This window comes from Anomaloglossus baeobatrachus, chromosome 4 (assembly GCF_048569485.1).
Source record: "Anomaloglossus baeobatrachus isolate aAnoBae1 chromosome 4, aAnoBae1.hap1, whole genome shotgun sequence".
In the NCBI taxonomy this organism is placed as follows: domain Eukaryota; kingdom Metazoa; phylum Chordata; class Amphibia; order Anura; family Aromobatidae; genus Anomaloglossus; species Anomaloglossus baeobatrachus.
The window spans coordinates 574,872,159-574,897,551 of NC_134356.1; the positions used below are offsets into that span (position 1 = coordinate 574,872,159).

The 25,393-nt window shown below is 49.8% G+C and overlaps 1 protein-coding gene across 3 annotated transcripts in view; it reads right to left on the reverse strand.

The window, feature by feature from the left end:
- The window catches only part of WDR76 (WD repeat domain 76), a 175,960-nt gene that overhangs the window by 21,316 nt on the left and 129,251 nt on the right, over positions 1-25,393 (reverse strand). For all 3 annotated transcript variants that reach the window (XM_075346103.1, XM_075346101.1, XM_075346102.1), the window contains exons 11-13: positions 17,265-17,424; positions 14,635-14,784; positions 13,214-13,428 (exon numbers count right to left, since the gene is read on the reverse strand). In XM_075346103.1, coding sequence (XP_075202218.1) covers positions 13,214-13,428; positions 14,635-14,784; positions 17,265-17,424 — 525 coding nt within the window. The remainder of the gene's footprint in view (positions 1-13,213; positions 13,429-14,634; positions 14,785-17,264; positions 17,425-25,393) is intronic.

Below are 25,393 nucleotides of genomic sequence, written 5' to 3' on the forward strand. Positions count from 1 at the left end.
AATCGCAGCGGTGCGAGACACATAGATCCGGAGAGCACGCACCAGATCTAGAGTATGCAGCGCTTTTTCAAAGCGATGAACAGGGGCCGGACAGAAGGAAGGTAAGGTAATGTCCTGGTTAAGGTGGAAGGGAGAGACCACCTTAGGAAGAAAGTCCGGAGTCGGACGGAGAACCACCTTGTCTTGATGAAAAACTAAAAAAGGTGACTCCGAGGAGAGCGCAGCCAAATCAGAGACTCTCCTGAGAGACGTTATGGCAACCAGAAAAGCCACTTTCTGTGAAAGCCGATACAAAGAAACATCCCTAAGAGGCTCGAAGGGGGGCTTCTGCAAGACCGTGAGAACCAAGTTAAGGCCCAGGGATCCAAGGGCCGCCGGTAAGGCGGAATGATGTGAGACGCGCCTTGCATGAAGGTGCGGACCTGAGACAGCCGAGCGAGACGCCGCTGGAACAAAACTGACAGAGCTGAAACTTGTCCCTTGAGAGAGTTGAGGGACAGTCCTAGCTGCAGACCGGACTGTAGAAAAGACAGAAGGGTCGGCAAGGAGAATGGCCAAGGAGGATGGCCGGTAGAGCGACACCAGGACAGGAAAATTTTCCAAGTCATGTGATAGATCTTAGTGGAGGAAGACTTGCGGGCCAGAGTCATAGTGGAGAGGACTTCAGGAGGAATACCAGAAGCCGTCAAAATCCAGGACTCAAGAGCCACGCCGTCAATTTGAGAGCCGCAGAATTCGGGCGGAAAAACGGACCTTGCGAGAGTAGGTCTGGACGGTCCGGGAGATGCCACGGCATCTCTACGGACAGTTGGAGCAGGTCCGGATACCAAGCTCGCCTGGGCCAGTCCGGTGCAATGAGGATGACTCGACGGCCCTCCATTCCGATCTTGCGCAGGACTCTGGGCAAAAGAGCTAGAGGGGGAAACACGTAGGACAGACGAAACTGGGACCAGTCCTGAACCAGAGCGTCCGCGGCGAAGGCCTGAGGATCGTGGGAGCGAGTCACGTAAACAGGAACCTTGTTGTTGTGACGGGATGCCATTAGGTCCACATCCGGAGTGCCCCATTTGCGGCAGATCGACTGAAACACTGCCGGGTGCAGGGACCACTCGCCACCGTCCACGCTTTGACGGCTGAGATAATCTGCCTCCCAGTTGTCCACGCCTGGGATGTGGACTGCGGATATGGTGGACCTGGAGTCCTCCGCCCATTGAAGAATGCGTTGTACCTCCATCATTGCCAGGCGGCTGCGTGTCCCGCCTTGATGATTGATGTAGGCAACCGCTGTCGCGTTGTCTGACTGGACTCGAATGTGCCTGCCCGCCAGCAGATGGTGAAATGCTAGGAGAGCTAGAAGCACGGCTCTGGTTTCCAGGTACATTGATTGAAAGGGCTGACTCGGACGGAGTCCAAGTGCCCTGCGCTCTGTGGTGGAGACATACCGCTCCCCAGCCGGATAGACTGGCATCCGTGGTGAGAATCACCCAGGACGGGGCCAGGAAGGAGCGCCCTTGGGACAGGGAGAGGGGCCGAAGCCACCACTGAAGGGAGCTCCTGGTCCGTGGCGACAGAGCCACTAACTTGTGTAAGGAGGAAGGCCGCTTGTCCCAACAGCGGAGAATGTCCAGCTGCAGGGGGCGCAGATGGAACTGGGCAAAGGGAACAGCCTCCATGGACGCCACCATTTGACCCAGCACCTGCATCAGACGCCTGAGAGTATAACGGCGGGGACTCAGGAGAGAGCGCACCGCCAGCTGGAGTGACAGCTGTTTGTTTAAGGGCAACTTCACGAGTGCCGACAAAGTCTCGAACTGCATCCCTAGGTACGTGAGACTCTGGGTCGGAGTCAGAGTGGACTTGGGAAGATTGGCGAGAGTGAGCGAGACACTCCGCTGACAGTCTGCGCTGGATGGAGCCTTGACTAGAAGGTCGTCCAGGTAAGGGAGCACTGCCAACCCCTGGAGGTGCAGAACCGCAATCACTGCTGCCATGACCTTGGTGAATACCCAAGGGGCCGTGGCTAACCCGAAGGGGAGAGCCACGAATTGGAAATGATCTTCTCCTATTGCAAAACGTAGCCAACGCTGGTGTGAAACTGCAATTGGCACATGTAGATAGGCATCTCTGATGTCGATGGACGCCAGGAAATCCCCTTGGGTCATTGAGGCAATGACTGATCGCAGAGACTCCATGCGAAAGTACCGCACCCGAACATGCTTGTTGAGAAGCTTGAGATCCAGGATGGGCCGGAAGGTACCGTCCTTTTTGGGAACTAGGAAGAGGTTTGAGTAGAAACCTCTGAACCGTTCCCGGGCGGGAACTGGTACAATTACTCCGTTGGCCTGCAAGGCTGCCACGGCCTGAGAGAAGGCGGCGGCCTTGGAGCAGGGGGGAGTTGAGAGAAAAAATCTGTTTGGCGGGCTGGAAGAGAATTCTATCCTGTAGCAGTGGGAGATGATACCTCTCACCCACTGATCAGAGACGTGTTGAAACCAAGCGTCGCCAAAGTGGGAGAGCCTGCCACCGACTAAGGACGTTGCCGGAGCGGGCAGAGAGTCACGAGGAGGCTGCCTTAGTGGCAGCACCTCCTGCGGTCTTCTGTGGACACGCTTTTGGGCGCCAGTTGGATTTCTGTTCCTTAGCTGAGTTAGCGGACGAGGCGGAGGGCTTAGAGGACGACCAGTTGGAGGAACGAAAGGAGCGAAACCTCGACTGATTCCTACCCTGGGCAGGTTTCCTGGTTTTGGTTTGTGGCATGGAAGTACTCTTCCTGCCAGTAGCTTCTTTAATAATTTCATCCAGCTGTTCACCGAACAGCCGGGACCCAGCAAAAGGGAGACCAGCAAGGTACTTCTTAGAAGAAGCATCTGCCTTCCACTCTCGAAGCCACAAGATCCTGCGGATAACGAGGGAACTAGCCGAAGCCACCGCAGTGCGGTGAAAAGCCTCCAGCATGGCAGACATGGCATAAGATGAAAAAGCTGAAGCTTGAGAAGTTAAGGCAACCATCTCGGGCATAGATTCCCTGGTGAGGGAATGCATCTCCTCTAGAGAAGCAGAGATGGCTTTGAGAGCCCACACTGCTGCAAAAGTTGGGGAAAACGCGTCCCCCGCCGCTTCATACACGGATTTGGCCAGAAGGTCAATCTGACGGTCAGTGGAATCCTTAAGGGAGGTGCCATCAGCCACCGACACAACAGTCCGGGCTGAGAGTCTAGACACCGGAGGGTCTACCTTTGGGGAATGAGCCCACTCCTTGACCACCTCAGGTGGAAAGGGAAAACGGTCATCAGAACCACGCTTTGGGAAGCGTTTGTCAGGACAGGCCCTGGGTTTGGTCACAGCGGTCTGAAAACTGGAGTGGTTAAAGAACACACTCTTTACTCTCTTAGGCGAGGTAAACTGGTGCTTTTCTGCCAGAGAGGGTTGCTCCTCTGATACTGGCGGATTGAGATCCAGTACAGAATTAATGGAAGCAATCAAGTCACTAAGATCTGAGTCACCCTCGGAAAGATCAAAGGGGTACATGGAGTTAGCCTCCGAGCCCCCTGTAAAGGCATCCTCCTCATCCTGTGAGTCAGCTCTTGAATCAGAGCCGCGGGATGAGGAGGGAGAGGAAACCCTGCGCCTCCTCTTAGGAGGACGGGGTCTGGGCCCTGATGATGAATCCTCTGTGAGCTCCGGTGGACGGAGGTCAGATGATAGAGATCCTAAGGGACCCTTAGCAGTAAAGGCACCCTGTGAAGGGGGCTGATGCATATTCATCAAAGTCCTGGACAGAAGTCCCATGGACTCAGCAAAAGACTGGGAGATAGACCTAGAAAAGGATTCTACCCAGGCCGGGGGTTCAGCCACAGGTGCAGGAGCAGCCTGAGAGACCACTGGGGGTGAGACTCCAGGCTGTGGCACCGCCAAGTTAGAGCAGACATTACAATGTGGATAGGTGCTCGGTTCAGGCAGCAGGAGCTTACATGCAGCGCATACAGTATAAAGCTTTGGAGCCTTGCTCCTCATGTGAGACATGCTGCTGGAGTGGGGACTCTACATAGAGAATGAACCCCAGGGAGTATATACAGAGGTCCACAACCAGAGACCGGTTGTGGCTTACCAGACCACTGGAAGCGGTGTTGTGTGCCCTCCAGATCCCGAAGCCCAATGCACAGCACCTCAGCAGGGATGCAGAGTGCAGGCCAGCGCAGAGTGAACCCTGTCTGAGAAAATGGCCGCCGGAGCGAAGAGAGGGGGCGGGACTTGGGGGCGTTCCTGTAGGAAAGCGGGATCTGGAGGACCATAGAGACCTGCAGGGGAGGAGACACGCACAGCAGTGGGGAGTGTCCCTCCCCTGTGCAGGACGGCCGCCGGGAGGAGCCGTGCCTGTCCCTCTGCATGAGTGACATGCAAGGGCAGTGAACAGAAACTAGGCCTCCGGCAAAGTCGGGGCCTAAATTTGAGTGGCGAGGCCGACGCGCAGGCACCATCGGCGCGGTTCTCGGGCGAAATCTAGAGAACCCGCCGGAAATGCCAAAATAAATACAGTAAGCACACTCTCCCCATACAATAAAGCACAGGGACCCCCAACATATAAACGTCTCAGGTACTTAGCTTCTGAGACGCAGGGCCAGGTCCCTGGGGATGAGTGCTCCGGTCCAGCAGGGTCCTAAAGGGCTGCGGATGGAGACCGGACTCCTGCCAGGCATGGAGACCGCGCTGGCTCCCACTTCAAGCCAGAGCCCAGGAGGGATGGTGAAGGAGCACGGCATGTAAGGCTCCAGACTTGGAAATCAACCTTACAACACCACCGACACAGTGGGGTGAGAAGGGACATGCCGTGGGTCCAGACGTGGACCCGCACTTCTTCAATCTCATTCCAAAAAGGAAAAAATCATATGAGAATGCATGTGTGGATGTATGCCTCCTGAACACAAAGCGATAAACTGGCTGGGACTGGCTCACCAGGGGGTGTATAAGCTCAGAGGGAGGAGCTACACTTTTAGGTGTAGTACTTTGTGTGTCCTCCGGAGGCAGAAGCTAAACACCCAAGGTCTGGGTCTCCCAAAGGAACGATAAAGAAAACACCATTCAGGGCCGAGAGTCGTTTTAAGGAAGTCTGATATTTTATATTCGGCGCTGGATCAGTCTTTGGACCCATTTCTAGAAGAAAGAAGAAACTAGAACCCTTTCACAATTTGTGTTCTTGGATACTGGGCAGTGGATTTCTTCTTTTGCAACAAATGTGACAATCAAAAAAAAGGTAATAGTCAGAAAATGTTATCAAACAAAAGGCGAATCCCCGGCACAAAACGTCCATGGAAAAATTCAGAAGTGTAGATAAAACTTCACATTTATTTTAAGAAGAAAAAGAGTAAAACATAACTCCTCCGATCAGATAAACACTAGACAATAAGCAACGATTGAAAGTATCAAAAAGGATAAAAATCAAAGTCGGATACCCAGGTTTTCTATGTATGCAATAGCATTATCATTTACAATATAGAAATCATTCTCGTCCCCATGGTAGGATCTAAGAGGGCATTTCTCAACAATGTGCTGGATAGTTTGATGCTCTGCTCCACAGTCACAGGTAGGAGAGTCGAATTTTCCCCACTTATGCATAAGATCTGCACTGTGTTAACAGTGTAATGTTATGTAATGTAATATGTAATGCAGTTTCTGTACAGTTTTTGATGCTGCAAAATTTATGCACCATCTCCGCACCTTAGTTTACTTGTTTTTATTGCATTTTTGGTGCTGCGTTTTTATCTTGTCTTGTCTGATGTGTCATCCTTAAAATAAACCGTTTTGCTTTTGAAAATTCCTGGTATTGACATGAGGTGTGGATCACATGAGTTTTTGACATGTAAAACGCACGTTTGTTTTTTTACCTGTAGAACCTCCAGTTCTAATACCAGTCTATGATAAATTTCCGCACAGAAAACTCTGCGTACTCGCAAGAGAATGAACATGTTGTGGCTTGGAAATGTGCATCGCAGATGAGTTTATGCAGCGTAAAAAAGAAGCACAGTGGATATAATATTGCTATTAATCCCATCCACTTTGCTTGTACTTTAAAAAGCTGCGATTATGACACAGCGAAAATGCGTAGAGTGAAAGAAGGGAATTTTGTTACTTACCGTAAATTCCTTTTCTTCTAGCTCCTATTGGGAGACCCAGACGATTGGGTGTATAGCACTGCCTCCGGAGGCCACACAAAGCATTACACTAAAAAGTGTAAGGCCCCTCCCCTTCTGGCTATACACCCCCAGTGGGATCACTGGCTCACCAGTTTTAGTGCAAAAGCAAGAAGGAGGAAAGCCAATAACTGGTTTAAACAAATTCACTCCGAAGTAACGTCGGAGAACTGAAAACCGTTCAACATGAACAACATGTGTACCCGAAAAACAACCAAAAATCCCGAAGGACAACAGGGCGGGTGCTGGGTCTCCCAATAGGAGCTAGAAGAAAAGGAATTTACGGTAAGTAACAAAATTCCCTTCTTCTTCGGCGCTCCATTGGGAGACCCAGACGATTGGGACGTCCAAAAGCTGTCCCTGGGTGGGTAAAGAAATACCTCATGTTAGAGCTGCAAAGACAGCCCTCCCCTACGGGGAGGCAACTGCCGCCTGCAGGACCCTTCTACCTAGGCTGGCGTCCGCCGAAGCATAGGTATGCACCTGATAATGTTTGGTGAAAGTGTGCAGACTCGACCAGGTAGCTGCCTGGCACACCTGCTGAGCCGTAGCCTGGTGCCGTAATGCCTAGGGCGCACCCACGGCTCTGGTAGAATGGGCTTACAGCCCTGATGGAACCGGAAGCCCAGCAGAACAGTAGGCTTCAAGAATTGGTTCCTTGATCCATCGAGCCAGGGTGGATTTGGAAGCCTGCGACTCTTTACGCTGATTAGCGACAAGCACAGAGAGTGCATCCGAGCGGCGCAGAGGCGCCGTGCGGGAAATGTAGATTCTAAGTGCTCCCACCAGATCCAACAAATGCAAATCCATTTCATATCGATGAAAAGGATGAGGCAAAAGGAAGGTAAGGAGATACCACCGTAGGGAGATCTCCGGAATCGGGCGCAGCACTGCCTTGCCTTGGTGAAACACCAGGAAGGAAGCTTTGGGATGACAGCGCTGCTAGCTCGGACACTCTCCTAAGAGACGTGACCACTACCAGAAAGGCCTCTTTCTGGGAAAGTCGAGAGAGTGAAACATCTCTCAGAGGCTCGAAGGGCGGCTTCTGGAGAGCAATTAGTACCCTGTTCAGATCCCATGGGTCCAACGGCCGTTTGTACAGAGGGACAATGTGACAAACCTCCTGCAGGAACGTGTGTACCTGAGGAAGTGGTGCTAGGCGCTTCTGAAGCATACAGATAGCGCTGAGACTTGTCCTTTAAGGGAGCCGAGTGACAACCTTTTTCCAAACCAGATTGCAGGAAGGAAGGAAAAGTAGGGAATGCAAATGGGCAGGGAGACACTCCCTGAGCAGAGCACTAAGAGAAGAATATCCTCCACATCCTGTGGTAGATCTTGGCAGACGTCGGTTTTCTAGTCTGTCTCATGGTGGCAATGACGTCCTGAGATAATCCTGAAGACGCTAGGATTCAGGACTCAAAGGCCATACCGTCAGGTTCAGGGCCGTAGAATTCAGATGGAAAAAACGGCCCTTGGGACAGTAAGTCCGGCCGGGCTGGTAGTGCCCACGGTTGGTAGACCGTGAGATGCCACAGATCCGGGGACTGCGACCTCCTCGGCCAGTCTGTGGCGATGAGGATGGCGCGGCGGCAAACGGACCTGATGTTGCGTAGCCCTCTGGGCAGCAGTGTCAGAGGGGGAAACACATAGGTAGCTGGAACTGCGACCAAACCTGAACTAAGGCGTCTGCCGCCAGAGCTCTTTGATCTTGATACCGCGCCATGAAAATCGGAACCTTGTTGTTGTGCCGAGACGCTATTAGGTCGACGTTCAGCATCCCCCAGCGTTGACAGATTTCCTGAAAACCGTCCGGGTGAAGATACCCTTCCCCTGCGTCCATACCCTGGCAACTGAGGAAGTCTGCTTCCCAGTTATCTGCGCCCGGGATGTGAACTGCGGATATGGTGGATGCTCTGTCTTCCACCCCCATCAGACTCCGCCGGACTTCCTGGGAGGCTTGCCGACTGCGTGTTCCGCCTTGGTGGAAGATGTATGCCACCGCTGTGGAGTTGTCCGACTGAATTCGGATGTGTGTGCTTTCCAGCCACGGCTGGAAGGCTTGCAGGGCAAGATACACTGCCCAGATTTCTAGCACATTGATCTGAAGGATGGACTCCTCTGAAGAGAGTCCTTGACCGTCTGAGAAGGGGGACGTTCCTTCTAGGGACGTCGACTTCCCATCCCATTGGCAAAGAATGCCACATTGGAGTGGACGCAGATGAAACTGCGCGAAAGTGACTGCCTCTGCATGAGGCGTGTTAAGGAGTGTGACTGGCCGTGAAGGAGAGCCTGCACCCCTGTCTGTAGTGAACGCTGTTTGTCCAGCGGAAGCTTCACTATCGCTGAGGGAGCGTGACACTCCATGCCCAGATATGTCAGCGATTGGGTCGGTGTCAGATTTAACCTTGAGAAGTTGATGATCCACCCGAAACTCTGGAGAGTCTCCAGCGCTACGCTCAGGCTGTGTTGGCATGCCTCTTGAGAGGGTGCCTTGACAAGTCGACCGTCCAAGGAAGGATCACCGAGTGACCCTGAGAGTGCAGGACTGCTCCCACTGCTGCCCTGAACTTGGTGAAACTCCGTAGGGCTGTCGCCAGACCGAAGGGCAGGGTTACGAACTGAAGATGCTCGTCTTCAATAACGAAACGTAGCAAACGTTGGTGCTCTGGAGCAATCGGCACGTGGAGATAAGCATCCTGATGTCTATTGATGCTAGGAAATCTCCTTGAGACATTGAGGCAATGACGGAGCGGAGGGATGCCCTCCGGAACCGCCTGGCCTTCACGTGCTTAGCAGTTTTAGGTCCCCCACAATCAGATTGGAGGAAAAACCGTGTCTTGTTCCTGAAGAGGAACAGGAATTACCACTCATTCTGCCTGCAGAAGAGCATCGGCTCGGTGGGTAGGTGGGGAAGGTCTGAAGAATCGAGCCGGAGGCCGAGAACAGAACTCTATCCTGTACACGTGAGACACAATGTCTCTCACCCACCGGTCTGTGACCTGTGGCAGCTAAATGTCGCCAAAGCGAGAGAGTCTGCCACCAACCGCGGATGCGGAGAGAGAGAGCTTAAAGTCATGAGGAGACCGCCTTGGAAGCGGTTCCTCTGGCTGCCTTCCTTGGGCGTGATTGAGCCCGCCTGGAATCTGAGCCCCTCTGAGCCTTTTGAGCCCTTTTGGACTAGGACAATTTGGACCTGCCCGAGCCTGGGAAGGACCGAAACCTCGACTGTCTCTCACGGACAGCATTAATAGGGTAAGTCGCAATGCAGACATTGCGAGGATAAGGACGCTACCTGCGGCACAGATGTACCTGTGCTCAAGACCAGCTGCGCAAGACCAGCTGACATAGCTTAGAGTGCCCATACGGCTGCGAATGCCGGAGCAACCGACACGCCGATAGCTTCATAGACAGATTTCAACCAGAGGTCCATCTGTCTGTCAATGGCATCTTTAAGTGAAGTCCCATCTCCACTGCAACTATGGATCTAGCCGCAAGCCTGGAGATTGGGGGAGCCACCTTTGGACCCTGGGTCCAGCGCCTGACCACGTCAGGGGGAAAGGGATAACATGTATCTTTAATACATTTGGAGAAACGCTTATCTGGTAAGCGTGGTGATCCTGAACTGCTTCACTGAAGTCAGCGTGGCCAGAAAAGTACTCAACGTACGCTTGAGATACTGAAATGGGATTTCTCCTGCTGGGAAGCTGACTCCTCCACTGAAGGAGCTGGGGGAGAGATTGCTGGACGCTATAAGATCATTCCCCATGGCGTCACCATCCGGTGTATCCGGATTGAGAGCGGTGTCAGGATCAAAGTCCTGATCAGCTACGTCTGCCTCATCATACAGAGAGTCCTCTGCTGTGACCCTGACTAGTGACGAGGCCGAGTGCCGCTCCCAGCGAGCTCGCTTAGGCTGTCTGGGACTGTCGTCCGTGTCAGAGCCTACACCCTGGCAAGATTGCCCATGGCCTGTCTGGACTGCAAGTCACTATCCCATGACAATCTATGAGCCGAAACTGCAACACCGTCCCTGTCCATGGACAGGATTCCCAGGTGGTTCCTTTGGCCACCTCTAGTAGAGACCCCGGCTGACCAAGAGCTACAGAGGAGCATTGCACACAACGGGGGTCAGTGGAACTTGCCGGTGGAACAGTATCACATGCTGTAAAAGCAGCATAGAAAGCCTGTGTTGCTTTTTTGCTGCTGTAGTCTAGCCATCTAGGAGCATATAGCCGAGAATAGCGACCGTACAGTGCAATGTATAGCATACAAGCATAAAGTACAAATGAGCCCTTCAGCACATGCAATATGAGCAGCTTAGAAAGCCTGTGCCTTGGCACCCTTGCTTTTTTGCTGCTGTAGACTAGCCATCCAGGAGAATATCTCCAAGAGTAGCGACCGTACAGTGCAATGTATAACATACAAGCATAAGTACAAATAAACACTTCAGCACATGCAATACAAGCAGCCTAGAAAAACTGTGCCTTAGCACCGTTGGTTTTTTGCTGCTGTAGTCTAGCCATTCTAGGAGAATATAGCCAAGAATAGCGACCGTACAGTGCAATGTATAGCATACAAGCATAAGTACAAATGAACACTTCAGCACATGCAATACAAGCAGCATAGAAAGCCTGTGCCTTAGCACCTTAGCTTTTTTGCTGCTGTAGTCTAGCCATTCTAGGAGAATATAGCCAAGAATAGCGACCGTACAGTGCAATGTATAGCATACAAGCATAAGTACAAATGAACACTTCAGCACATGCAATACAAGCAGCATAAAAAGCCTGTGCCTTAGCACCCTTGCTTTTTTGCTGTTGTTGTCTCGCCATCTAAGAGGGCATATAGCCAAAAATAGCGACCTACAGTGCAGTGCAAGCTAAAATACAAATGGACACAACGGTATATAGTGGGGTCAGCACTTCAGGTGCTGCTTACCGCCCGCCTATAGGCGGGTGTGTGGTCGCCAGAGTCCTGTGACTGGTTGCCCAGAGCTTGTCTCCGTTCTCCAGCTCGGACTGCAGGAATGGCTGCCGGCGTCCTTCTCCAGCTCGTGTGACGAGGGGCGGGCCGTGGGCGTGCCCCAGGCAAGAGCGGGAAACCGGCGTCCCACTGTGTCCAGTGAAGGGGGCTGGAGAATGCAAAGCAGACTCCAGCCCTCGGCGCTGACTTTCTGTACAGCGTCCCGCCTCTCCCCTGACTGGCAGGGCTGGGGGCGGGAACGAAACGGAAACTAGGCCGCAAAGCCGGGGACTCGAGTAATAAGCGCGGCCGTCCTATGTGCACGGCCAGCGCGGAGTCCCCGGCGCACCACAAGTCCCAGCCGCGCCACAGTGTAAAAACACCCAGCAGCGGCCCGGCGCGGCAGTTCCCAATACATAAATTCACACAGCAAAGCTGCCGTGAATAATAGCACAAGCGCTCCGCGCTGTTGTCCCCGGCGCACTAGCACTCCCAGCAATGCTGGTGTGTGTGTGCGCGATGTGTACGGGGACACAGAGTACCTTAATGTAGCAGGGCCCTGTCCCTGACGATACTCAGCTCCATATCCAGCAGGTTCTCTGGGTCTGTGGATGGAGCCCGGTCTCAGTGCCTGGAGACCTGTAAGATCCCACTTCCTCAGAGCCCCTCAGGGGGATGGGGAAGGAACACAGCATGTGGGCTCCAGCCTCCGTACCCGCAATGGGTACCTCAACCTTAACAAACACCGCCGACATAAAGTGGGGTGAGAAGGGAGCATGCTGGGGGCCCTAGTATGGGCCCTCTTTTCTTCCATCCGACATAGTCAGCAGCTGCTGCTGACTAAACAGTGGAGCTATGCGTGGATGTCTGACCTCCTTCGCACAAAGCAGAAAACTGGTGAGCCAGTGATCCCACTGGGGGTGTATAGCCAGAAGGGGAGGGGCCTTACACTTTTTAGTGTAATGCTTTGTGTGGCCTCCGGAGGCAGTGCTATACACCCAATCGTCTGGGTCTCCCAATGGAGCGCCGAAGAAAATGCAAGTAAAAGCTCAGCGAGGGCAAGCAAAAATACGCAGATTTATCAAGCAACATTAACCATTGATGTAAATCTGGAACATTTCCCTATGAATTAGAAAATCGATAACATGCACAAGTGTCTTCCTTCACCAGACCGTCTGCTGATGAAGTCTTGCGAATAGTGATGGGCAGACAGAACTATAAGGCTATGTGCCCACAGGGAAAGTGTCCTGCGGTTATATCCGCAGGACATTCCGCAGGAGCTCCCAGAAAACCGCAGCACAACTTTGTCTGTTTCCATGCTGCGGTTTATTTGCGGAATGTCCTGCGGTGTCCTGCATTGAGGATACAGTACCATGGCTTGGGCACTGCATCCTCAATGCAGAACAAGTGCTGAGTGATCGAGGAGTTCATACTTACCTCCATCACGCAGCACTTCACTTTCCGACCGTGTCTGTCTGCACATTGCCGGAGAAGGTGGGCGGGACTGAACTAGCTCCGGCTGTCACATGACCGGAGCTTGAGCAGGCCACGCCCACCACCTCCTTCCTGCTCCTGGCTCCACCGCCCTCTTCTGCACCGGAGAAAGTGACTCCGGTGTCTGCTATCAAGGCAGGTAAGTATGAGATCCTGTGGAGAAATCCGCAGGAATAATAATTCACATGCTGCAGATTTTTTCGCAGGGAAATCCGCATTATTTTTGCTGCGGAAAAAAACACAGCATGGGCACAGCACTCCCCAAATGCCATAGAAATGGCTGAGGACTCGCTGTACTGCGGATTTTTGAAAAATCTGCGGAGTTTCCGAGAAAAAAAATCGCCACAAATTGCGCGAATTTTCCGCAGCGTGGGCACAAAGCCTAAAAGTCCAGATGAGTGTGGTTTCAAACATACCCGAGTGCAGGGCCCGGGCTTCTCGGGGAATTCTGGCTAATAATCCGAATCCAGCACTCGGGAAAACTTAAACATAACTCCCCTTTAACATCCAAAATAATCCAAATACATGGCCTACCAAAGGAGTGAAAAGAAACCGTAGAGGGACAAGCTTACCCATCTCCTGCAACCACACAGAGATTCCTTTCGAGAGGATGCACATTAACAGTACGGACGTAGTTTAAATGCAGAAAACCACGGACATCGTGCGTATTTAGTGGAGTCCTGCGGTCTATCACTGATAGCGTTGAATCAAAGTGGCTAACTATGAGGACAGAACCGTCAGCTGATAGAAAGTCAAACGAGGAAAGCCTTTCTTCCCCGTGATAAATCTACACAGGAACATAAAATAAGTTAGCATTTCATAAAGTAAGCAGTATGGACAGCAGAACATTCACCCCTAGTAATATAGTACACACCTTTACAGATATGTTTTATTCTGCTGTATGCCCGGATTTCTTTTTTTTTTTTTACATCTTTGAAAACACAACTGTGTAATGGGTTCTAGGTCTACACAAGCCTCTTAAAGAGGATCAATCACCAAAATCTTTCTATATAACCTAAAGCCAGTGCTATACTGGTGCCATCAGGCTGATTCTATACATACCTTTACTGGTCAGCTCAGATGTTTAGGTTTTGAAACACAAGAAAGTAAAGTTTGTAAAATGAGTGCTTTTTGAGTGGTAGCAGCTGCCGATTGGCTGATAGCTGGTGTGGATATTCACAGTGACTCCCGCCCCCTGCCTGTCCATTCTCTCCCTGTTTATGCTAATTCTATTATAGAATCGTTTTACGAAGTGACTAGAAGGACCTGTGCTGATGTCATACCCATGTGACCAGAAGGGGCATGTCTCAGCCAACATAGCTGATACCAGGAGGCAACACTATTTTTCTATTGGCTGAGGCCCTGCCCCTTCTGGTCACATGGGTATGACATCAGCACAGGTCCTTCTAGTCACTTAATAAAACAATTCTATAATAGAATTAACCTAAATAACAGGGGGAGGACGGACAGACACGGGAATCACTATGAATACCCACCCCAGCTATCAGCTGATCGGCAGTTGCTGGCACTCAAAAAGCTTCCCATTTTACAAACTTTACTTGCTTGTTTTTCAAAACCTATACATCCTAGCTGACAACTAAAGGTATGTATGGGATCAGCCTGATAGCGCCAGTATAGCACTGGCTTTAGGTTATTTAAGAAAATCCAGGTGATTGGAATGCTTTAAGCAGCAGAAATATAAATGTCCCTTTACGGTCTTGCAAATGAACCATAAAGCCAGGAAAGTCAGAAAGAATTGCTGACAAAATCTGATAGCCAATGCTAGATTAAGCCTTTACGAGCATCTTATAGGCAGGCATTAATGGTTTGTAGCCCCAATTGGATCTTATTCAATTTGATACAAAACATGAACAGACTGATAAGATGTACAAAGCTTGTAACAGACGTGGCATGGCAGACACTGTGCTACTGAAAGAATTTGGAATTGCAATTTCGCCTACTGAATTTTTTGTATATGTGCAAGTGAACCCACCTCATCAAAGACAGAGCGGGATACGTCCCCACAGCGAACTGTCCCTTCCCGACCGGCCGACAGCAGGTGTGCAGCATTAGATGGGGAGAAAGCAAGAGAACAGGTTCTCGAATGGAGTAGAAATTGATATACCCCTGCAGACTGGCGTTTCTGGTGAGAAAAAAAAAAAAGAAAAAAGGCAGTAAGAGAACTGTGAGAACATGCAACTATTTATTATATACAGTATTATGAAGTGCAGGGAAATAGGCATGAAAAAAAGCCATGTTATGGGACCAGCAGCACTATACACAGGGGGCCGTGCAGAACAACACACGGCTAGAAGGCGTTACCTGGTGTGTATTACAGCCAATGTGTCATTACCTGAATTTAATGCAGGAAAGGGTCAGATTTTGGTTACATACCGTATTTGTTTTATTTTTATAACTGGATAAGACGCACCCCAATTTTAGAGGAGGAAAATAGGAAAAAATAATTTTTAATGTTAAAATGAGGGTCCGTCTTATAATCCTAGTGTGTCTTATATTAGCTCACCGGGGGAGAGCGGCTCAGTAGGGTCAGTGGATGGAGGGTTGGCGATGCTGTGTGCTCAGAGGAGAGGGTGTTGCAGCTCAGGAAAGTCAGTGGACGGAGGGTCGGCGAAATTGCGGGCTCGGAGGTATCGCGCCAGACTCCAATTAGCTGCCAGCAGTTGTTGCAAGTGAGTTCAAGGAAGTAATGCAGAGGCGGCGCTTGCAGATTGGTCTCCTCGGCCATTTTCTTGAAGTCCATCACGTCAACTGCCGGTGGTTCAATGGAGTTCACCGGCAGATCAATGGCACCTGCCGACGTGACACCCTCGAACCCGCAGTATCGCCGGCCTGCCATCCAATTGACCCTCCTGAGCCACTCCACTGCAGTGACACCCCTCTCCTCCGAGCCCTCAGCATTGCAGACCCTGCCACCTGTAACCCCCATGCCACCACCGCCGCCCTGGTAAGCCATATCCGAATTATAAGATGCAACCTTATTTTTCCCCCAGTTTTGGGGGGAAAAAAGTGCATGTTATATTCATGAAAATACGGTAACTCCTGTGCACAAATCCTTGATCATCTATATCTGACTACGAAAAGTAAAAAAATTATTAAAAAAGTCTTACCAAGGCATGCAGCACACTTGAAATTGCTAAGATATTGGGAAGTGATCATACAACCATCAAAAGTTTTGTTGCAAATTGTCAACTGTCAACAGGGTCACAAAATAACATTGAGAAAAAAGATGCAGATTAACTAAAGATTTGAGAAGAATCAAATGTGAAACGATCAGGAGCCCAGTGTCCTCAAGTGCTGTCATATTCCTGAACTGCAACCTCCCTGGAGGGTCGAGCAGTACAAAGTGATCAGTGCTCAGAGACATGGCTGAGGTAAGGGAGGCTGAAACCGCCCACCACTGAGCAAGACACAGAAGTACAAGGAAATCAGTGCTCAGAGACATGGCTGAGGTAAGGGAGGTTGAAACCGACCACCACTGAACAAGACACAGACGTACAAGGAGATCAGTGCTCAGAGACATGGCCGAGGTAAAGGAGGCTGAATCCAACCACCACTGAACAAGATACACAAATTGAAGCATCAAGACTGGGTACAGAAATATATCTTCTGACAGATTTTACAGAGGTTTTATTGACCAATGACATGAGAGTGACCCCTGACTGATTGGGCCTGTGGCTGAATCAGTAATGGCCACAGACCTTCACTTCAACTGCGATGCCAGTAACGTTACTGCAATGGGCTGGAATTATTAAAGATGAGCTTGTTTGGAACTTTTCGGGTAGAAGACGGACTCAACATACAGTTTTTAGAAGACACCTTTTTTCAAGCAGTGGTACAGGAAAAAGTCTGCATCTTTTAAGAAAACATGATATATACAGGTAATGCTCCATCACATGCATTGAAGTCTCCACTGGTCGGCTGCCAGTAAAGACCTTAAAAATGAAAGAATAATGACATAGCCCCTTCCTCACCTGACCTAAACCCTATTGACAACTTGTGGGCCCTTCTTAAAAGGGAGCTATATGGTGAAGGTAAAAATTCACCTCTCTGATCAGTGTCTGGGAGGCTGTGGCTGATGCTGCCCAAAAAGTTGGTCAAGAGATTAAGAAACTGACAGAGTCCATGGATGGAGTTATTGAGAAGAAGGGCAGCTATATCGGGAACATTATCTTTCTGAAGTGTCAGAAATGTATTTTTGCACAGTGTGTTCTTTGGGTATTCTTTTCACTAGGAGATAAAAATAAACAATTTTGATGGGAAAACATGTGTTTTTCATTTAACTGCATAATTCTGTACACTAATAGTTGCCCAATAATTTTGCACAGATATTCTCCCCTAAGAAAGACAAGACCTCACTTTTATGTTCTTAAATATCCAGTTTTGAGATCAACCTTTTGGATGGACTAAGCACTGAAGTTGTTCAATAATAAAATGAATAATCAAAAACACCAATTCCTAATTGCGCAGTGTTTATACACGTTTTAGCTGCAGAATGGATTGTTAATTTGGACGTATACTATGTATACAGATGATGGATACATTTTTGAGAGGTTACTATATTTACACACAAAGAACAAACAATATAATGCAACTAATATATACCGTATCCCACAAGCCAATGACACCTAGGCGGTCTCCCGCTGCCACTAGTGTATGGGTATTTGATGGATGAATGGCTATACAGCAAGCGTTGCCAGATAACACATAAGCATAAGCAGTAGCCCGCTTCTCCGTAGTCAGGGACTTCAAGTTGTTTAGATAGCTGAAACAAATGGAAAATAAGTTAGGATACATGTACATGAGCCACTGAGGGCACTGAAAATCATGACAATAGCAGTCCCATCTCCATGTAAATACCTAATATGTGTAGGGGAATAAAAGACACTGCATGGGGCCACAATAACATTTTGAATGCTTAACCCCTTCAGCCCCCGGGCACTTTCAGTTTTTGTTTTTTGCTCCTTTTCTTCCGAGAGCCGTAACTTTTTTATTATTCTGTCAATCTTGCCATATGAGGGCTTGTTTTTTGCGGGACGAGTTGTACTTTTAAATGAAACCATAGGTTTTACCATATATTGTACTGGAAAACAACAAAAAAATTCCAAGTGTGGAAAAACTGCAAAAAAAGTGTCATCGCACAATAGTTTTTGGGATGTTTTATTCACCGTGTTCACTATATGATCAAACTGATGTATCTATGTGATGCCTCAGGTCGGTGCGAGTTTGTAGACACCAAACATGTATAGGTTTACTTGTATCTAAGGGGTTAAAACAAATTCACAAGTTTGTCCAATAAAAGTGGCGCACGTTTTGCGCCATTTTCCGAAACACGTAGCGTTCTCATTTTTAAGGATCTATGGCTCAGTGATGGCTTATTTTTTGCGTCTCGAGCTGACGTTTATAATGGTACCATTTTTGCGCAGATGCTACGTTTTGATCGCCTGTTATTGAATTTTGCGTAAAACTTGCGGCGACCAAAAAACGTAATTTTGGCGTTTGGAATTTTTTTGCCACTATGCCGTTTACCAATCAGATTAATTGATTTTATATTTTGATAGATCGGGCATTTCTGAACGCGGTGATACCAAATATGTGTATATTTATTTATTTTTTAACCCTTTAATTTTCAATGGGGGGAAAGGGGGGGTGATTTGAACTTTTAGGCTTTTTGTTTTTTTTTTATTTTTTTAAAACTTTTTTTTTTTTATTTTACTAGTCCCCCTAGGGGGCTATAGCAATCAGCAATCCGATCGCTGATCGCTATCTGCTGATCACAGCTATACCGCTGTAATCAGCATATTCGGTCACTTTGGTTTTCCCTCTGCTCTCGGCCGAGGGAAAACGAAAGTGAAACATCGTAGCAGCAGGCGTCATCACATGACCCTGTGCTACGATGGCAACCACCGATAGTCACGTGATAACACACGTGACTTCCGGTGGGGGCGGCGGTAAGTAACAAACATGGCCGTGCGCATTTAAATCTTGCTGCCAGACTTTGGCAGCAAGATTTAAGGGGTTAATGGCCGCGGGTGGAAGCGATTCCACCCGCGGCTAGGAGGCACACATGTCAGCTGTTGAAAACAGCTGATATGTGTGCCGATCCACGCCGCCTGCCCGCGGCAGGGGGCGGGGCTTAACGGGACACGATCATGGACGGATAGATCCGTCCAAGGTCGTGAAGGGGTTAAAATTAGAGATGAGCGGATAAATCAATAGTTGAATTTCCTTAAACTCACATGTCCCTGCGAATTTGAAGGCTCAGTGATTCGATGAGCAGTAATTGAAGAAAAATGCCGGAACCAACTGAAGACTCGGAGAGCGGATAATAGCCAAACAGGGGTGTGCATAATGCCTTGCAGCTACCACCTCACATAGTCTAATGCAGCCAATAAGGCAGACTATCACAAGGGCTAAGAAACATTAGGGCCAGCCAAGAAGTGCTATTTTAGAATTTTACAGTCTCAGGATAGGTGGTCAGAGACCACAGCTTATTACATATAGTGAAGGATAGACAGCTAGATAGATAGATCTCTATATGTCCTAAATGGTATTGTGGTGTACTACTGCAGTACTGAAGCACATTGAAAATGGGAATACGTCTCAGGCTATGAATAATGCAAAGATTCAAGTCATAGGGAGGTGCTGCACCTCAATAGTCAGTGTGACTGATTAGTCTGTGATACACTGCAGAATTTTTTATTTTTAATCATTTCAAACACACACAGAGGAGATGTTTAGTACCGTCGGTTATAAGTTCACTGTCTTAGAAAGATCTTAAAATTAAGGCTTGTGTGTCAAACAAAAGATTTGAATCCTGGCTAAGCAGAAAGTCAAGATATACACACACACATTATGTATATATATATATATATATATATATATATATATATATATATATATATATATATATATATATATATATATATATATATATATATATATATATATATATATATACACATATATATATATATATACACATATATATATATATATATATATATATATACATATATATATATATACACACACACACACACACACACACACACACACACATATATATACACACACATATATATATATATATATATGTACGTATATATATGTATGTACGTATATATATATGTATGTACGTATATATATGTACGTACGTGCATACATACATACGTACGTATATATATGTATGTACGTATATATATGTACGTACATACATACATACATACATTATATACATTATATATATATATATATATATATACACATTATATATATATATATATATATACATTATATATATATATATATATATATATATATATATATATATACACACACATTATATATATATATATATATATATATGAAGGGAATTTTGTTTACTTACCGTAAATTCCTTTTCTTCTAGCTCCTATTGGGAGACCCAGACAATTAGGTGTATAGCTTCTGCCTCCGGAGGCCACACAAAGTATTACACTTTAAAAAGTGTAACCCCTCCCCTCTGCCTATACACCCTCCCGTGCATCACGGGCCCATCAGTTTTGGTGCCAAAGCAGGAAGGAGGAAACTTATAAATTGGTCTAAGGTAAATTCAATCCGAAGGATGTTCGGAGAACTGAAACCATGAACCAAAAGAACAATTCAACATGAACAACATGTGTACACAAAAGAACAACAGCCCGAAGGGAACAGGGGCGGGTGCTGGGTCTCCCAATAGGAGCTAGAAGAAAAGGAATTTACGGTAAGTAAACAAAATTCCCTTCTTCTTTGTCGCTCCATTGGGAGACCCAGACAATTGGGACGTCCAAAAGCAGTCCCTGGGTGGGTAAAAGAATACCTCGATAAAAAGAGCCGAAAACGGCCCCCTCTTACAGGTGGGCAACCGCCGCCTGAAGGACTCGCCTACCTAGGCTGGCATCTGCCGAAGCATAGGCATGCACCTGATAGTGTTTCGTGAAAGTGTGCAGACTCGACCAGGTAGTCGCCTGACACACCTGCTGAGCCGTAGCCCGGTGCCGCAATGCCCAGGATGCACCTACGGCTCTGGTAGAATGGGCTTTCAGCCCTGAAGGAATCGGAAGCCCAGAAGAACGGTAGGCTTCAAGAATCGGTTCCTTGATCCACCGAGCCAAGGTTGACTTGGAAGCCTGCGACCCCTTACGCTGGCCAGCGACAAGGACAAAGAGCGCATCAGAACGGCGCAGGGGCGCCGTGCGAGAAATGTAGAGCCGGAGTGCTCTCACCAGATCTAACAAGTGCAAATCCTTTTCACATTGGTGAACTGGATGAGGGCAAAAAGAAGGTAAGGAGATATCCTGATTGAGATGAAAAGGGGATACCACCTTAGGGAGAAATTCCGGGACCGGACGCAGAACCACCTTATCCTGGTGAAACACCAGGAAGGGTGCTTTGCATGACAGCGCTGCTAGCTCAGACACTCTCCGAAGTGATGTGACTGCCACTAGGAAGGCCACCTTCTGCGAAAGGCGTGATAGAGAGACATCTCGCATCGGCTCGAAAGGTGGTTTCTGAAGAGCCGTTAGCACCCCGTTAAGATCCCAGGGTTCCAGCGGACGCTTGTAAGGTGGGACTATGTGGCAAACTCCCTGCAGGAACGTGCGGACCTGCGGAAGCCTGGCTAGACGCTTTTGAAAAAACACGGAAAGCGCCGATACTTGTCCCTTGAGAGAGCCGAGAGACAAACCCTTGTCCATTCCGGATTGAAGGAAAGAAAGAAAAGTGGGTAAGGCAAACGGCCAGGGGGTAAAACCCTGATCAGCGCACCAGGATAGGAAGATTTGCCAAGACCTGTGATAGATCTTGGCGGACGTTGGTTTCCTGGCCTGTCTCATGGTGGCAATGACATCTTGAGATAACCCTGAGGACGCTAGGAGCCAGGACTCAATGGCCACAGTCAGGTTGAGGGCCGCAGAATTCAGATGGAAAAATGGCCCTTGAGACAGCAAGTCTGGACGGTCTGGGAGTGCCCACGGTTGACCCACCGTGAGGTGCCACAGATCCGGGTACCACGACCTCCTCGGCCAGTCTGGAGCGACGAGGATGGCGCAGCGGCAGTCGGACCTGATCTTGCGTAACACTCTGGGCAGCAGTGCCAGAGGAGGAAATACATAAGGCAGTCGAAACTGCGACCAATCCTGAACTAATGCGTCCGCCGCCAGAGCTCTGTGATCTTGAGACCGTGCCATGAATGCTGGGACTTTGTTGTTGTGCCGAGACGCCATGAGGTCGACGTCCGGCGTTCCCCAGCGGCAACAGATCTCTTGAAACACGTCCGGGTGAAGAGACCATTCCCCTGCGTCCATGCCCTGGCGACTGAGAAAGTCTGCTTCCCAGTTTTCTACGCCCGGGATGTGAACTGCGGAGATGGTGGAGGCTGTGGCTTCCGCCCACAGCAGAATCCGCCGAACTTCTTGGAAGGCTTGACGACTGCGTGTGCCGCCCTGGTGGTTGATGTACGCGACCGCCGTGGCGTTGTCCGACTGTATTCGGATCTGCCTGCCCTCCAGCCACCGCTGGAACGCCTTTAGGGCTAGATACACTGCCCTTATCTCCAGAACATTGATCTGAAGGGAGGACTCTGTCGGAGTCCAGGTTCCCTGAGCCCTGTGGTGGAGGAAGACCGCTCCCCACCCTGACAGACTCGTCCGTCGTGACCACAGCCCAGGATGGGGGCAGGAAGGATTTTCCCTTCGACAAAGAAGTGGGAAGAAGCCACCACTGAAGAGAGGTTTTGGCTGCCAGTGAAAGAGAGACGTTCCTGTCTAGGGACGTCGACCTCCTGTCCCATTTGCGGAGAATGTCCCATTGAAGTGGACGCAGATGAAACTGCGCAAAGGGAACTGCCTCCATTGCTGCCACCATCTTCCCTAGGAAGTGCATGAGGCGCCTCAAGGGGTGTGACTGGGCCCGAAGGAGAGATTGCACCCCTGTCTGCAGTGAACGCTGTTTGTCCAGCGGAAGCTTCACTAACGCTGAGAGAGAATGAAACTCCATCCCGAGGTAAGTCAGTGATTGGGTCGGTGTCAATTTTGACTTTGGGAAATTGATGATCCACCCGAACCTCTGGAGAGTCTCCAGAGCAATGGTCAGGCTGTGTTGACATGCCACCCGGGAGGGTGCCTTGACTAGAAGATCGTCTAAGTAAGGGATCACCAAGTGGCCCTGAGAGTGTAGGACCGCCACCACTGCTGCCATGACCTTGGTGAAGACCCGTGGGGCTGTCGCCAGGCCGAAAGGCAGTGCCACGAACTGAAGGTGTTCGTCCCCGATGGCGAAACGCAGGAAGCGTTGATGCTCTGGTGCAATCGGCACATGGAGATAAGCATCCCTGATGTCGATTGATGCTAGGAAGTCTCCTTGGGACATCGAGGCGATGACAGAGCGGAGAGATTCCATCCGGAACCGTCTGGTTCTCACGTGTCTGTTGAGCAGTTTGAGGTCCAGAACGGAACGGAATGATCCGTCCTTTTTTGGCACCACGAACAAGTTGGAGTAAAAACCGCGACCACGTTCTTGAAGGGGAACGGGGAGAGTCCAGGACGGCGTTCATGGCATAGGACGAAAAGGCCGACGCCTGAGAAGTCAAAGACACAACTTGCGGAGCAGAGGTACGTGTGACCGCATTAATCTCAGACAGACAAGCTGAGATAGCTTGGAGTGCCCACACGGCTGCAAAGGCCGGAGCAAAAGACGCGCCTATGGCTTCATAGATGGATTTCATCAGGAGCTCTATTTGCCTGTCAGTGGCATCCTTGAGCGATGAACCATCTGCCACTGATACTACGGATCTAGCCGCCAGTCTAGAGACTGGAGGATCCACCTTGGGACACTGAGCCCAACCCTTAACTACGTCATGGGGGAAGGGGTAACGTGTGTCATTAAGGCGCTTAGTAAAGCGCTTGTCCGGAAATGCTCTATGCTTCTGGACAGCATCTCTGAAGTTAGAGTGATCGAAAAACGCACTCCGTGTACGTTTGGGAAACCTAAACTGGTGCTTCTCCTGCTGCGAAGTCGACTCCTCTATAGGTGGAGTTGGGGGAGAAAGATCTAGCACCTGGTTGATGGACGCTATAAGGTCATTTTACTATGGCGTCCCCTTCAGGTGTATCTAGATTGAGAGCAACGTCAGGATCAGAGCCCTGAGCTGCGACCTCCGCTTCATCCTCCAGAGAGTCCTCATGCTGAGACCCCGAACAGCGTGATGAAGTCGGGGAAGGTTCCCAGCGAGCCCGCTTAGCCGGTCTGGGACAGCGGTCCGTGTCGGAGTCCTCACCGTGGGACCTAGGTGTCACCCCAGGAGCACTTTGCTGCGCCGACAGAGAGGGGCCTGGGGGCGATGAACTCACAGTGCCCTGGGCCTGTGTTACCGATCTGGACTGCAAGGCTTCTAGTATCTTAGCAGACCATTTGTCCATAGACTGAGCCATGGACTGTGAAAGCGACTCAGAGAGTTTCTCAGCCAACACTGCAAACTCTGTCCCTGCCACCTGGACAGTGGAAGCCGGCGGATCTACCTGAGCCGAGGGTCCCACCAGTGCCCGAGGCTCCGGCTGAGTGAGTGCCACAGGGGCCGAGCATTGCACACAGTGAGGGTAGGTGGAACCTGCAGGTAACATAGCCGCACAAGAGGTACAGGTTGCAAAATAAGCCTGTGCCTTGGCACCCTTGCTCTTTGCGGACGACATGCTGTTGTCTCCTCTGAGAGTGATCAGTGAGGGTATATAGCCAAAAGCAAAATAATGCGGCCGAACAGAGAAAATGTATACAATATATATATATATATACACACTTCGGCACCCTAGGGGGGCCAGCACCTGGTAACCGGTGTGGCTTACCGACCGCCCAAAGCGGTTGTGTGTCCACCAGATTCCCAGCCTGGGCCTCCCAGAGCTACAGAGCTCGTTCTGAAATCCTCCACCGGCAGAAATGATTGTAACAATGGCTGCCAGAGTTCTCAGGGGGGGAGGGAGCCGTGGGTGGTGACTAATAAAGTGCGGGAATCTGGTGCCCCACAGTGCTCAGTGAGGGGGGAGGAGAACACCTAAGTATGCTCCAGCCCTCACTGCCGACGTCCAGTCGACCGTCCCGCCCTTACCCCTGACTGGCAGGCCCGGGGGCGGGAGTTATGGTACTAGGCCGCAGAAGCCGGGGACTAAATTTAATAACGCGGCCGACGAACAGGCGCGGTCGGCGCGGTAGTCCCGGTCGTCACAGAAAAACAGCAGCCGCTGCAGCGTCTATAACACAGGCGCTCCATGCGCCGTCCCCAAGGGGACACAGAGTACCTTTTAGATGCAGGGCCTGTCCCTGATGATACCCAGTCTCCTGTCCGTCAGATTCCCCCAGGGGCTGCAGAGGGAGCCCGGTCCTAGTGAAAGGTGACCTGTTAGGATCCCACTTCTCCCAGAGCCTCTAAGGGATGGGGAAGGAAAACGGCATGTGGCTCCAGCCTTTGTACCCGCAATGGGTACCTCAACCTTGACAGCACCGCCGACTTAGTGGGGTGAGAAGGGAGCATGCCGGGGGCCCCGTGGGGGCCCTCTTTTCTTCCATCCGATACAATCAGCAGCTGCTGCTGACTAAAATGTGGAGCTTGCGTGAATGTGTGCCTCCTTCAACACAAAGCATAAAACTGATGGGCCCGTGATGCACGGGAGGGTGTATAGGCAGAGGGGAGGGGTTACACTTTTTAAAGTGTAATACTTTGTGTG